Consider the following 14,063-nt stretch of genomic DNA (forward strand, 5'->3'; position numbering starts at 1 on the left):
AGAGAGAGAGAGAGAGAGAGAGAGAGAGAGAGAGAGAGAGATGGGAACAGTCTATGCCATTGGGTAATTTTAGACACAAGGCGGGACGCATATAGCTTATCTTTAGTGATTGGTGGAGACAAGGATGGTGGGAGCAGCACTAGGATTTCAAGGACAGCATACGGCGTGTGTAGTTGGTATCCAACACACTATACGGGACAACTGAACTGAAGAAAGCTCAGAAAAGAAATATGATGTCTACGTAGGCGTCACCGTATTTGCTACTGGGGCTTCATGACGCCTACATAGGCGTCACCGTATTGAAGGGGTTAATAGAGTCTGCTGACTTGAAAATAGTAGAGACAGTAGATGGAGTCAAGATGGTGGCGAGCAATGCTATTAGTTTTCTCGTCTCTCATGTCTGAATAATATCCAGCTTCACTTCGAGAGTAAGAGACTTCCTGGTCTTCTTAGCAACGCTGGGCGACATTGCAGGGCATTTTGGTGGTAAGTTGAGCGAAGGAAGACAAACTGCTGCTGACGCTGTTATTGTTTTGAACAGGGGGAGTGGGTGGTGCGCGTGTTGTCCATGAGGCGCTGGTGTATTCAAAAGCCTATCGGCTTGCGTGATATGGCAGTGCTTTCAACCTTGTAAAAAATAACCTGGATAAAACTTCATTAAAGCGAGTTTGGTGTTTGTTAGACAAGCAGATGGTAGTAAAATGAAACCTTCATTGTAGCAAAATTTGTGTGAACCTTCGTTAAGTGCGGGTTGCCTGTATTAAGAATGCTTTACCATGCATCATGTAACATTTCAATATTTTCAATATTCTTTCACTTAAGAACTGTTTGTGTAACGTATAACTCAAGAGAATAAAGAATCAAGAGAGGGTCCAGTTCAGTCATAAAATAGCATATTGCCACAATGCTGCTGATGGCTCCTTCTGAAACCCTCAGATACGAGTGAATAATATTTTTTAGAGAGGCGGGGGCCTGATGCATTATCATCGTATCATGCTCCAGAAAGTCACTACTGAATAAACAATCATGTGTGAAAACTTAATGTCAATCAGATGAATACAAATAGCAAAACAAGGACAAAGTGAGAAAAAATCTTCAGGAGCGAATCTGTTTTTTTTAACTTTAAAAAAATTTCTCTAAATCAGTATAAACTCTGATCCACTTTTGTTTGGTATTTTGAAGAACAACTCAAATGGCCATTTTTTTTATTTAGATTTCTTATAATGTCAATAGAAAACGAGATACAGGAAATTGAAAAAAAAATAATTGAAAAAAAAAAAAATTCCTTTTCCTTAAAAAACAAAAAACTATTTCCAACAAAAGTTGTGTATATGTACAAAGTTTCTATGGTAATTTCTTTAAAGCAATTAACTGAAAAATTAATTTTGAGGAAAAAAAAAAAAAGTTTGCATCTCCAATACCATTCACCCAAACTTAATGAAATTTATAGAATCCTACATTTACACCCACAAACATAATACAAAAGTTTTCAAGCCAATTGTTGTTGCATCCAATGGCCCAAAGATGCAAACCAAGGAGGCAAGGAGACAGGAGCAATGGTGGTGGTAGCATGTGGCATGGCAAAACACACTTGGAATAAAGGATATTTAATATCTCCCAGGAGAAGCAGATTTGCTGTCTCTTTCAGAAGGATGAGGAGCACAATGATGGGATGACAAGAGCCCCAGGCCCAACCAGGCAGGAGACAGCACCATAGGTGAAGGAAAACAGGGAGGGTACCCTCATCAGGATGTACAATGGGTGCCCTGGAGAACACCGGAACTTTTGTTCCTTGTTACAGGGAAGCATCGAGCCAGAAGATGTAGAGAAGTCATCCAGTCAGGATGATGGGAGACCGCCAGAGTGACTGGGTCAAAGCGGGCAGATATGAAGGAGAGAAGAAGACACAGTCCAGGGGTCTCTCACAAAGCTGCTGGTGTCGAGGAAGGAACTAAGTGAGGCGCAATGGTAGCACCCAAGCTAAGAGTACTCCTGCCTGAAAAAAAACATGATATTAGTTAATTACTGTAAATAGTAAGCGGTGACTGGCAAGGGAGTGTTTCAGTGAGCTGGTAGATGTTCTTGTGATGAGGAGGGAGCTGATGAACAGACAGCTTTTGTGGAAGGGAGGAGGATGTCTGGATAAAGAACAAAACATTCCATGGTAATAACCAGTTGATTTACTTGGAGCAGCAAGGCCGTGTCAGTTTTCTTAGTATTTAGCAAACTTTCACCTTTGTCTATTGCTACGAAGAGTTTTTTGGACATAGAAATAGTTAGGTTCTAATGAAAAATGCATAAAAAATTACCCACATAAACCTAAACCTTTATGAATTAGGATTTACTGCATTTCAATCTCCTGATGAAAAAATCCACCCCTAAAATTAATGCTTTGGATTTAAGCAAAAAAAAAACAATACATAATATTGTTATGGCTGCAGGGAAGTGATGACATAGGTTGGGATGTAAAAGGTGTTAAAACATGATAACATGTAGCCATGGTATGAAACTGACTGACAAGTCAAGTCACAGTCAGCGATTATTCAGGCTTTTGTTTGTTCTTCCAAATCTGATTAGAGAATGAGGAAAGAACATGTCCTCACCTCTTGCCCAGATTTGGCCCTAAGAGGCTAATACCTTAAGACAATGGAGAGATGGGAGGAAAACACAACATGAAGAAAGTAAGACAGGGAGGGAGGGAGAACGAGGAAAGCACAGTCCCCCACCCCTCCCTCCCCTCATGTTTAATTTCTATTACCTTTATGATGTTTTATCTCTGGGTATAATTGGCATAAGTAACTCAGTAATATATGACACTCACCTGCATAGTCGATGAAGCATCAACCAGGAATCTCTATAGAGAAATTTGGGGAAGATGGCAGGCACCACTTCATTTGCAGGACACATAAACCTCGTGGCTACAACTTCGTCATAGGGTCGTGCTAAAAAAAATAAAAAATTCTGATTAAATTTTCCATTATTATTGGAATAATCAAATTCCTAACATTTTATAACCAATATCTTTCTAGTGTCGAGTATTCCTTATTTATATCTTATTTTTGGCTCAATATAAAGATAAAATAAAGCCTTTTCACTAATACAGTAATTTCTTATTCTTTTACATAAGATAATTCATAATACAGTAAAACCTGATTCATTGTGGGGCTACGTTCCAAAGGCACCAACGAAGTACCGTACAGTAACCAGCCGCATTTCACGAATTAATTAGTCTAGCGAAACTACCACCAAATGCGAATTTTACCATGCACAAGTTCTTTATACCATATAAATACCTAAAAAATGCCTCAATCAGTCTTTGGTTTTTGCCAAGGTCCCTCTTTTGACCCCTAAAATACCATCTTTCGAGATGAAATATAATCTTTTGCTTTCACATATTAGAACACATCTACAAAACAGACCAATAAACAATAAATAAAGCTAATAAAACATGATATAAAGGTTTTAACTCCTGATTTTCCACCCGTTTCACTCACCCACTTTCGTCCTTGCCGCCACCACCATTGTCCTTACCACCACCAGTACCACCTGTTGCTCTGGTAGAGGTCATGTTGGCGGTAAATCGCCAGAATTCGTTCCCACACTAGCAGAACAGAGGGTAGTACAAAACAAAATGGCTGAAGGGCACTCTCACTATGCATTCTGATAAGTTTAGAGAGAGGTTTGACGTCACCGGGAAGTTGCAAGATTCGCTGTGTGGCCGCCAAGTTTGAATTTAAATCATCAAGCGTCCACTCAGTGGTCCATGGCCACCATACCACCAAAACTGAATTTCACCAAGTGCGAGGGCTTACTGTACATAAACCCACTTTATACAGATAATACCGCTAAAACACCAATCTATCGCATATATTAACCTGCAAACTAAGCAATAATGTTCCAGCTGTCATACCTGAGGTGCTCAATCATCATTGTAAAGAGAAAACTGCCTTTGGAACATAGCCCCAAAAGGAAACAGGAGTTTACTGTATTTTTTTCTTTTCTTATAAACTGAAAGATTGCATGGAAAAGTAAAGGAAAATGTGACGTGATATTAGTTCATTACTGTAAATAGTAAGCGGTGACTGGCAAGGGAGTGTTTCAGTGAGGTGGTAGATGTTGTTGTGATGATGAGGGAGCTGATGGACAGACAGCTTTTGTGGAAGGGAGGAGGATGTCTAGATAAAGAACTAAGCACTCTATGCCATGGCAATAAACAGTAATTTCCTTATACGAGTAACATCAACTTCCAGAAACTTTTTGAACCAAAACAAAAGATTAGTTCATAATTAAGAATCACACTGCACTGCTGTTCTCATTGTGACAGCAGTATGCGCTTTGATTTTGACACTAGCATGCCAATCCACCTAAACCTAACTTAACCTAACCTAACTAAACAACTTATCCTAATCTAACCAGACAAGAGGCAATAAGTAAGAATGCTACAGGCACAAAGAACGCTGAATTCATCGCAGGAACAGCAAGGCTGTCACAGTTTTCTTGGTATTTAACAACCTTTCATCTTCTTTGTCAATTGCTACAAAGAGTTTTTGGACAAAGAAATAATTATGTTCTAATGAAAATATGCATAAAAAAATGAACCCCCATAAAACTAAACCTTTAAGAACTGAGATTTACTCCATTTCAATCTCTTGATGAAGAAATCTGCCCCCAAATTAACGTGTTGGATTTAAGTGAAAAACAATATATAATATTGTTATGGCTGCAGGGAAGTGACGACATAGGTTGGCGTGTAAAAGGTATTAACACATGATAACATGTAGCCATGGTATGAAACTGACTGGACAAGTCAAGTCACAGTCAGCGATTATTCAGGCTTTTGTTTGTTCTTCCAAATCTGATTAGAGAATGAGGAAAGAACATATCCTCACCTCTTGCCCAGATTTGGCCCCAAGAGGCAAATACCTAAGACAATGGAGAGATTGGAGGAAAACACAACATGAAGGAAGAAAGACTGGGAGGGAGGGAGAACGAGCAAAGTACAGTCCCCCATCCCTCCCTCCCCTCATGTTTAATTTCTATTACCTTTATGATGTTTCATCTCTGGGTATAATTGGCGTAAGTAGCTCAGTAATATATGACACTCACATGCATAGTTGATGAAGCATCAACCAGGAGTCTCTATGGAGAAATTTGGGGCAGATGGCAGGCACCACTTCATTTGTAGAACACATAAACCTCGTTGCTACAACTTCTTCATCCGGTCGTGCTACAAATAAATACAAATTATTAGTATTTCCCACTTATTATTGGAATAATCAAATTTCAAACATTTTATAATCAATATTTTCTTTAGTGTTGACTATTCCTTTCTTATATATAATTCATAGTACAGTAAATCCCGATTCATTGCAGGGCTACGTTAAAAAGGCACCACTGAAGTGCTGTACAAAAATCTGCATTGTACTGACAATACTGCTAAAATGCCAATCTATCGCTTATATTAACCCGCAAACTAAGCAATGGTGTCCCAGCTGTCATACCTGAGATGCTCAATCATCATTGTAAAGAGAAAACTGCCTTTGGAACATATCCCCGAAAGGAAACAGTGGTTTACTGTATTTTTTTTTTTCATTTTGCTTATAAACTGAAAGTTTGCATGAAAAGTAGAGGGAAACATGATATTAGTTCATTACTGTAGATAGTAAGTGGTGACTGGCAAGGGAAAGTTTCAGTGAGCTGATAGATGTTGTGATGATGAGGGAGCTGATGAACAGACAGTTTTTGTGGAAGGAAGGAGGATGTCTAGATAAAGAACTAATCACTCTATGACAATAACCAATAGATTTTTTTTTTTTTTTTTTTTTTAGCCCCTTCAATTTTTTTGTTAAAAAAGTTTCTTTTTTAGACTAATTTTTAAATTTTGGTTCTGTATAGTATTTTTCATGCTGATTATGAAAACAGCTTGTAATTACTGTTTTCCTCCATTTTTGTGGTTAATTTTTTATTTTGAAGATACCTTTCTAGACATATACGAGTTAACTCGTCTTCCTATAAACTCCAAGCTCTCCCCTCACCTCCCCCCTCCTCCTCCTCCTCACTTGTCGAGAAATATTCATTGTCTGATGAACTGGCAGGGTCATCAGAAGTATTCAAGCTTCTGAGGGAAGGTTCACATTCGCTATCTTCCTCAGAACTAGACATTTGGGGTGTAAATTATTTGAAAATGCAAAAAATAATTGGTAATGTGAATGAAAACAACACCCATGCGACGACAGTGGTTGCCGGAGCAAGTCTAGTAAGAGCGTCCTTGAAATCCCACCGCTCCTCCCTCTCGCCTCTGCCAGGCGATTTGACGAGAATATTTGATTCACACGTAGAATGGCTTAGAAAGGCTCAGAATCGACAAGTATATACATCTGTGGCTGGTTTTTGAAGGTCAAGTTTCAGACGAGTACAGGTAACCCCCGCTTAACGAAGAGGTTACGTTCCTAAAAAACACTTCGTTAAACGAAACTTCGTTAACCGAACCGATTACAACAAGTTTAACCCCTGACTTGAACTTCCATTGAGAGTAAGCAAAGCAAGAGTGAATCATAATACAGTGAAAGGTTTAACGAAAGTAAAAATTATGAAGTTTAACATTTAGACAGTTAAATTTAATTTAAGTCATTATAATGTACACTAATGTATGTATGTACGTAATTTTATAATGTTGATGATCTTAAATTTATGAAGGGAGGGAGAGTGAAATGGGAAAGACACTAACCGGCAATCTGTGGAATGTAAACAAAGGGCGCATCATGGTACTGCATACAAAACTTATGTACCACATTTCCACAAGGCTTTACATTTTATCCATTGTAGAGTCACGAGTTCAGGTGGTTCTTTTAGCTTGCAAGGAAGATACAGTCTCACCAGCCTTCTTAATAGAGTCTGCTGACTTGAAAATAGTAGAGACAGTACATGGAGTCAAGATGGGGGCCAGCAATGCTATAGTTTTCTCGCCTCTCTCGTGTCTGAATAATATCCAGCTTCACTTCGAGAGTAAGAGACTTCTTGGTCTTCTTAGGAACGCTAGACCACATTGCAGGTCGATTTGGTGGTAAGTTGAGCGAGTGAAGACGAGCTGCTGCTGACGCTGTTATGGGAGTGAGTGGTGCGTGTGCTGTCCACAAGAGGCTTGATCTTGACCTTGATCTTGATTCTACAGGTGTCCCAGGATTTCTCCTGAGGCAGGCCTTAATATTTGCAGTTCCTGGTGTATTCAAAAGCTTGTCGGCTTGCGTGATACAGCGGGGCTTTCAAACTTTGAAAAATTTTCCTGGATAAAACTTCGTTAAAATGAGTTTGGTGTTCGTTAAACGAGCCGATGGTAGTAAAATGAAACCTTCGTTGTAGCGAAACTTCATTGTGTGAACCTTCGTTAAACGGGGGTTGCCTGTATACTCGTCGACGACTGAAAACGGAACATTTAGTGAAAACGAATATATACGTCTGTAGCTGGTTTTTGAAGGTAAAATTTTAGACAAGTATACTCATCGATGACTAAAAACGGAACACTTAGTGAAAATAAGTATACTCGTTTCTGCCAAGAAAGGGGTTAAGGCCCATAGCACCTGTAGGCACACTTGAAGAATGCATGGGAAGCGCTGTTCAGCTTCCGCCCATTAGTGGCGCAGGCAATTTCATTTAGGGCCCATATCACCCGTGAAGCTCATCTTGGGTGTAACCACCTAGAACCTGGGTATCATGGTTACATGTAGATAACTTTAAACCACTCAACAAAATAGCAAAGTGTTTAAGGTTGTACGTGGTGGGATTCGAACCTACGCGTGGACATTTGCCCGATCCCACGCTCACCACCCTATCCACTATGCCACCGCCTCCCTATAAAATCAACTTGCAGAAACTTTTTGAACCAAAACAAAAGATCAGTTTATACTAAGAAGCACACTGCACTGCTGTTCTCATTGTGACAGCAGTATGCTCTTTGATTTTGACACCAGCATGCCAATCCACTTAAACCTAACATAACTTAACCTAACTAAACAACTTATCCTAATCTAACCAGACAAGAAGGAATAAGTAAGAATGATAGAAGCACAAAGAACGTTGAATTCATCGCAAGAACAGCAAGGCTGTCACAGTTTTCTTGGTATTTAACCCCTTCAATACGGTGACGCCTATGTAGGCGTCATGAAGCCCCAGTAGCATATACGGTGACGCCTACGTAGGCGTCATATTTCTTTTCTGAGCTTTCTTCAGTTCAGTTGTCCCGTATAGTGTGTTGGATACCACCACACACGCCGTATGCTGTCCTTGAAATCCTAGTGCTCCTCCCACCATCCTTGTCTCCACCAATCACTAAAGATAAGCTACATGCGTCCTGCCTTGTGTCTAAAATTACCCAATGGCATAGACTGTTCCCATCTCTCTCTCTCTCCATTCCCTCCCTCCCCATCTCCCTTCCCCTCTCCCTCTCGAAAGATAAATTACATGCGTCCCGCCTTGTAACATTCGTTGAAAACACACACACACACACACACAAAAACAACAAATTTTCTAATCTCTCTCTCTCTCTCTCTCCTCCCTTCATTTCCCTCTCCCTTCCCTCCCTCCCCCTCTTCCTCTCGAAAGATAAGCTACATGCATCCCGCTTGTGTCTAAAATATTAGCAAATCTCTCTCTCTCTCTCTCTCTCCGAAGAGAGAAGCGTCCACTTTCCTCTTCGAAGGCGATATAGTAACTAAAAAATAGCAGCATAATACACAAAGACAAGTATGACAAGCTTGCATGAGTTTTCCACGCTCAGGTGCGCGGCACTATCACCCGCATATCATACAGGCGGGCTTTTTTAACATCCGGCGCAAAGGGGTTAACAACCTTTCATCTTTGTCTATTGCTACAGAGATTTTGGACATAGAAATAGTTATGTTCTAATGAAAAAAATGCATAAATGAACCCCACAAAACAAAACCTTTAAGAACTGGGATTTACTACATTTCAATCTCCTGATGAAGAAATCCACCCTTAAAATTAATGTTTTGGATTTAAGAGAAAAACAATACATAATATTGTTATGGCTGCAGGGAAGTGATGACATAGGTTGGGGTGTAAAAGGTGTTAATACAGGATAACATGTAGCCAAGGTATGAAACTGAGTGGACAAGTCAAGTCAGTCAGCGATTATTCAGGCTTTAGTTTGTTCTTCCAAATCTGATTAGAGAATAAGGAAAGAACATGTCCTCACCTCTTGCCCAGTTTTGGCCCTAAGAGGCTAATACCTTAAGACAATGGAGAGATGGGAGGAAAACACAACATGAAGGAAGTAAGACAGGGAGGGAGGGAGAACGAGGAAAGCAGTCCCCCACCCCTCCCTCCCCTCATGTTTAATTTATATTACCTTTATGATGTTTTATCTCTGGGTATAATTGGCATAAGTACCTCAGTAATATATGACACTCACATGCATAGTTGATGAAGCATCAACCAGGAGTCTCTTTAGAGAAATTTGGGGCAGATGACAGGCATCACTCCATTTATAGGACACATAAACCTTGCTGCTACAACTTTGTCATAGGGTCGTGCTGGAAAAAAAGTTCTCATTAGTATTTCCATAATTATTGGAATAATCAAATTTCTAACATTTTATAACCAATATCTTTCTAGTATCGAGTATTCCTTATTTATATTTTATTTTTGGCTCAATATAAAAATGAAATAAAGCCTTTTCACTAATATAGTAATTTCTCATTCTTTTACACAAGATAATTCATAATACGGTAAACTCCCGATTCATTGCGGGGCTATGTTCCAAAGTATCGCCGAAGTATAGGTAGTCCTTGATTTATATGGTAGATGCATTCCAGAAGGTACTGTATACAGTAAAAATCGCATTAAGTAAGGAATGAATATTAAACTCCCTAGACTTTTTAGTATAAAAGAGCAGATCTGAGCTTTGTACAGTATTTCCAGCCCCCTTCCATCAAGCAGCCATGCAATCCTCATGAGCGTGACTCCCATCCACTTCATCCCTTGGTTGAACAACCTCGCCCTGGAGGGCGAGGCTTCAGGGACGTTCTCACACCACTACCACCCCCAGCACCAGACTTTGAAGGATGTGTTCAAAATAAAATAATCTTTCACTGTACGTATACATTTTACATTAAACACATTTCTATTATGCTTATTAATGCTTTTATTAATAAACTTACAAAGACATAAAAATTACAGTAAAAGTCCTGAAATCCGGAAGTCATGGGGGTTAAGGCATGACGGATTCTAGGATTTTCCAGATTGTAAGATAGTAAGGCTGAAAGTAAGATTAAAATCTTGAGGGTACTATGTAAACCCCACTAAACTAACCCCAACTTGCTATATCTCTTTGTAGTACTGTCATAACATCTTACAGGGATTGCTACTACCACCAGTCCACTGTGTACTTCCTCATCACACCACACATGATTTACCTAGGCTTTTTTTTTTTTCTTGAAGATTTGCCAGACTATGGGGGGAGTGGCATGGGCCTTTCCAGCCATTATGGTGGCCCATATGTGATGATTGCTCTTTTCCTACTTGTCAACTTGTATTTGTGTAGGTGATTTCACTATTTTAAATAGGCTATTCCACCATCCACATATACTGAGAAGTTTGAATGATTGTACTGTACTGTACCCCACATAATATGTATACAGTCCACAATACTTATGTCACACTTTATAAAATAACTTTAAGTATAATACAAAACACATTTCATAACATAAAACATTTACTGATGTCTGATAAAGGGAAACAAAAAGAAAGGAAGGCTTCCAACATCATACGCCAGCCAATCACGTCACCGGTGTCGAGCGTACACCAGCTGGACTACCCAAGCAAATAACAGGACTCCGCAACACACACACACACACACACGCACATCACCTACAGAAACATAAAACACCACTTATAATACCTCCAAATATTACTCTCTCGAGTTTGTGTTAAACTCAATGTCGGTGATGACATGTTCGATTTCGGCTATTACTATTATATATTTATTACTATTATTTCTTACTTTTTACATATTTAACTCAGCCTTTCAAATTTTCTGGATTTAAGGACTTTTACTGTACTATGAAAAAGGGAAATGTTTAAACACAAAATCACTTCATTAGTACCTTCTTCCTCTATTTTGCTACTTCCTCCTCTGATGTGTCACCATTGTCGTCGTCTGTCTTCGATTCTGTTACTTGACTTGGTGTGTGCAGTCTGAAGAAGCTTGTTATCGATTGCTGTTTTTTCTTTTGTTGTTTTTCTTTAAGAAGAACCTCATAGCACGTCATTTTTTCCATGACCCCTCTGATGACGGCGGTGTTCTTTCAATATTTGGGTAATTTTCTTTGAGAATTTTCATTGACTATGCCAACAAGTCCATACGCTCAGACAAGCTGGCAGCTGTGAGGACTCACTCCAGTGTATGTCTTCCTTGCTCTCTTAGGCATATCACCGCCTGTTTAAGATGCAAAAGTCACGGAGCCATGGTAAACACTGGGCACGAGAGAGGGAGATGTTGCCACAACCATGTGTAGGTAAACAATGAGGCTGCTTGGCATGCAATTCTGAACTAAATCGCTGCGCGAATTTTAACTTTCTTAAAACCACATAATTGTCAGGAACTCGTACAATATGACGAATAACCCCTAATTTTGGACACTATAACTCTGAATTCGTATAAAGTAAATTCTTATAAATCGAGGACTACCTGTACTGTACTGTAACCACTTGGCGAATTAATTAGTCTGGCGAAATTACCACCAAATGCGAATTTTGCCATGTACAAGTTCTTTATACCATATAAATTGCCTAAAAAATGCCTCAATCAGTCTTTGGTTATTGCCAAACTCCCTCTTTTGACCCCTAAAAAACCATCTTTCGAGATGAAATATAATCTTTTGCTTACACATATTAGAACACATCTACAAAACAGACCAATAAACAATAAATAAAGCTAATAAAACATGATATAAAGGTTGTAACTCCTGTTTTTCCACCCGTTTCACTCACCCACTTTCATCCTTGCTGCCACCACCATTGTCCTTACCCACGCCAGTTGGTAGAGGCCATGTTGGCGGTAAATCGCCAGAATTCGTTCCCACGCAAGCAAAACAGAGGGTAGTACAAACAAAATGGCTGAAGGGGACTCGCTGTGCATTCTGATAGGTTTAGAGGGAGGTCTGACATCACTGGAGAGTTGCAAGATTTGCTGTATGGCCGCCAGGGGACTGCCAAGTTTGAATTCAAATCGCCAAGTGTCCACTCAGTGGTCCGTGGCCACCCTACCGCCAAAACTAAGTTTCACCAAGCTAAGATTCGCCAAGTATGTACAGTAAGCCAAGGCTTACTGTACATAAATCTGCTATGTAGCGACAATACCGCCTAAACGCCAATCTATCGCATATATTAACCTGCAAACTAAGCAATGGTGTTCCAGCTGTCATACCTGAGGTGCTCAATCATCATTGTAAAGAGAAAACTGCTGTTGGAACATAGCCTCAAAGGGAAACAGGAGTTTACTGTATTTTTTAATTTTATAAACTGAAAGTTTGTATAAAAAGTAGAGGAAAATGTGATATTAGTTCATTACTGTAGATAGTAAGTGGTGACTGGTAAGGGAAAGTTTCAGTGAGGTGGTAGATGTTGTTGTGATGATGAGGGAGCTGATGAACAGACAGCTTTTGTGGAAGGAAGATGTCTAGATAAAGAACTAAGCACTCTATGCCATAGCAATAACCAGTAATTTACTTATAACATCAACTTCCAGAAACTTTTTGAAGCAAAACAAAAGATTAGTTCACATTAAGAAGCACACTGCACTGCTGTTTTCATTGTGACAGCAGTATGCGCTTTGATTTTGACACTAGCATGCCAATCCACCTAAACCTAACTTAACCCAACCTAACTAAACAACTTATCCTAATCTAACCAGACAAGAGGCAATAAGTAAGAATGCTACAGGCACAAAGAACGCTGAATTCATCGCACGAACAGCAAGGCTGTCACAGTTTTCTTGGTATTTAACAACCTTTCACCTTCTTTGTCAATTGCTACAAAGACTTTTTGGACATAGAAATAATTATGTTCTAATGAAAATATGCATAAAAAATGAAGCCCCATAAAACTAAACCTTTAAGAACTGAGATTTACTCCATTTCAATCTCCTGATGAAAAATCACCCCAAAATTAACGTTTTTGGATTTAAGTTAAAAACAATATATAATATTGTTATGGCTGCAGGGAAGTGACAACATAGGTTGGCATGTAAAAGGTATTAATACATGATAACATGTAGCCATGGTATGAAACTGACTGGACAAGTGAAGTCACAGTCAGCGATTATTCAGGCTTTTGTTTGTTCTTCCAAATCTGATTAGAGAATGAGGAAAGAAGATCTCCTCACCTCTTGCCCAGATTTGGCCCCAAGAGGCAAATACCTTAAGACAATGGAGAGATGGGAGGAAAACACAACATGAAGAAAGAAAGACTGGGAGGGAGGGAGAACGAGCAAAGTACAGTCCCCCATCCCTCCCTCCCCTCATGTTTAATTTCTATTACCTTTATGATGTTTCATCTCTGGGTATAATTGGCGTAAGTAGCTCAGTAATATATGACACTCACATGCATAGTTGATGAAGCATCAACCAGGAGTCTCTATGGAGAAATTTGGGGCAGATGGCAGGCACCACTTCATTTGTAGGACACATAAACCTCGTTGCTACAACTTCTTCATCGAGTCATGCTACAAATAAACACAAAATTCTTATTAGTATTTCCCTTATTATTGGAATAATCAAATTTCAAACATTTTATAATCAATATTTTCTTTAGTGTTGACTATTCCTTTTTTATATCTCCTCTTTGGCTCAATATAAAAATAAATAAAGACATTTTCACTAATACAATAATTTCTCGTTCTTTTATATAAGATAATTCATAATACAGTAAATCCCCGATTCATTGCAGGGCTACGTCAAAAAGGCACCACCAAAGTGCTGTACAAAAATCTGCATTGTACTGACAATACTGCTAAAATGCCAATCTATCGCTTATATTAACCCGCAAAC

General features: G+C 39.2%; 1 protein-coding gene across 1 annotated transcript in view; it reads right to left on the reverse strand.

The window, feature by feature from the left end:
- Window positions 1–1,591: 1,591 nt before the first annotated feature.
- The window catches only part of LOC123517399, a 28,414-nt gene continuing 15,942 nt past the window's right edge, over window positions 1,592–14,063 (reverse strand). Inside the window, exons 7-9 of the mRNA XM_045277411.1 lie at window positions 5,107–5,227; window positions 2,822–2,942; window positions 1,592–1,996 (exon numbers count right to left, since the gene is read on the reverse strand). Of these exons, the coding sequence (XP_045133346.1) occupies window positions 2,930–2,942; window positions 5,107–5,227 (134 nt within the window). The 3' untranslated portion in view covers window positions 1,592–1,996; window positions 2,822–2,929. The remainder of the gene's footprint in view (window positions 1,997–2,821; window positions 2,943–5,106; window positions 5,228–14,063) is intronic.

The sequence above is a fragment of the Portunus trituberculatus genome, chromosome 42 (genome assembly GCF_017591435.1).
Source record: "Portunus trituberculatus isolate SZX2019 chromosome 42, ASM1759143v1, whole genome shotgun sequence".
NCBI classification, from domain to species: domain Eukaryota; kingdom Metazoa; phylum Arthropoda; class Malacostraca; order Decapoda; family Portunidae; genus Portunus; species Portunus trituberculatus.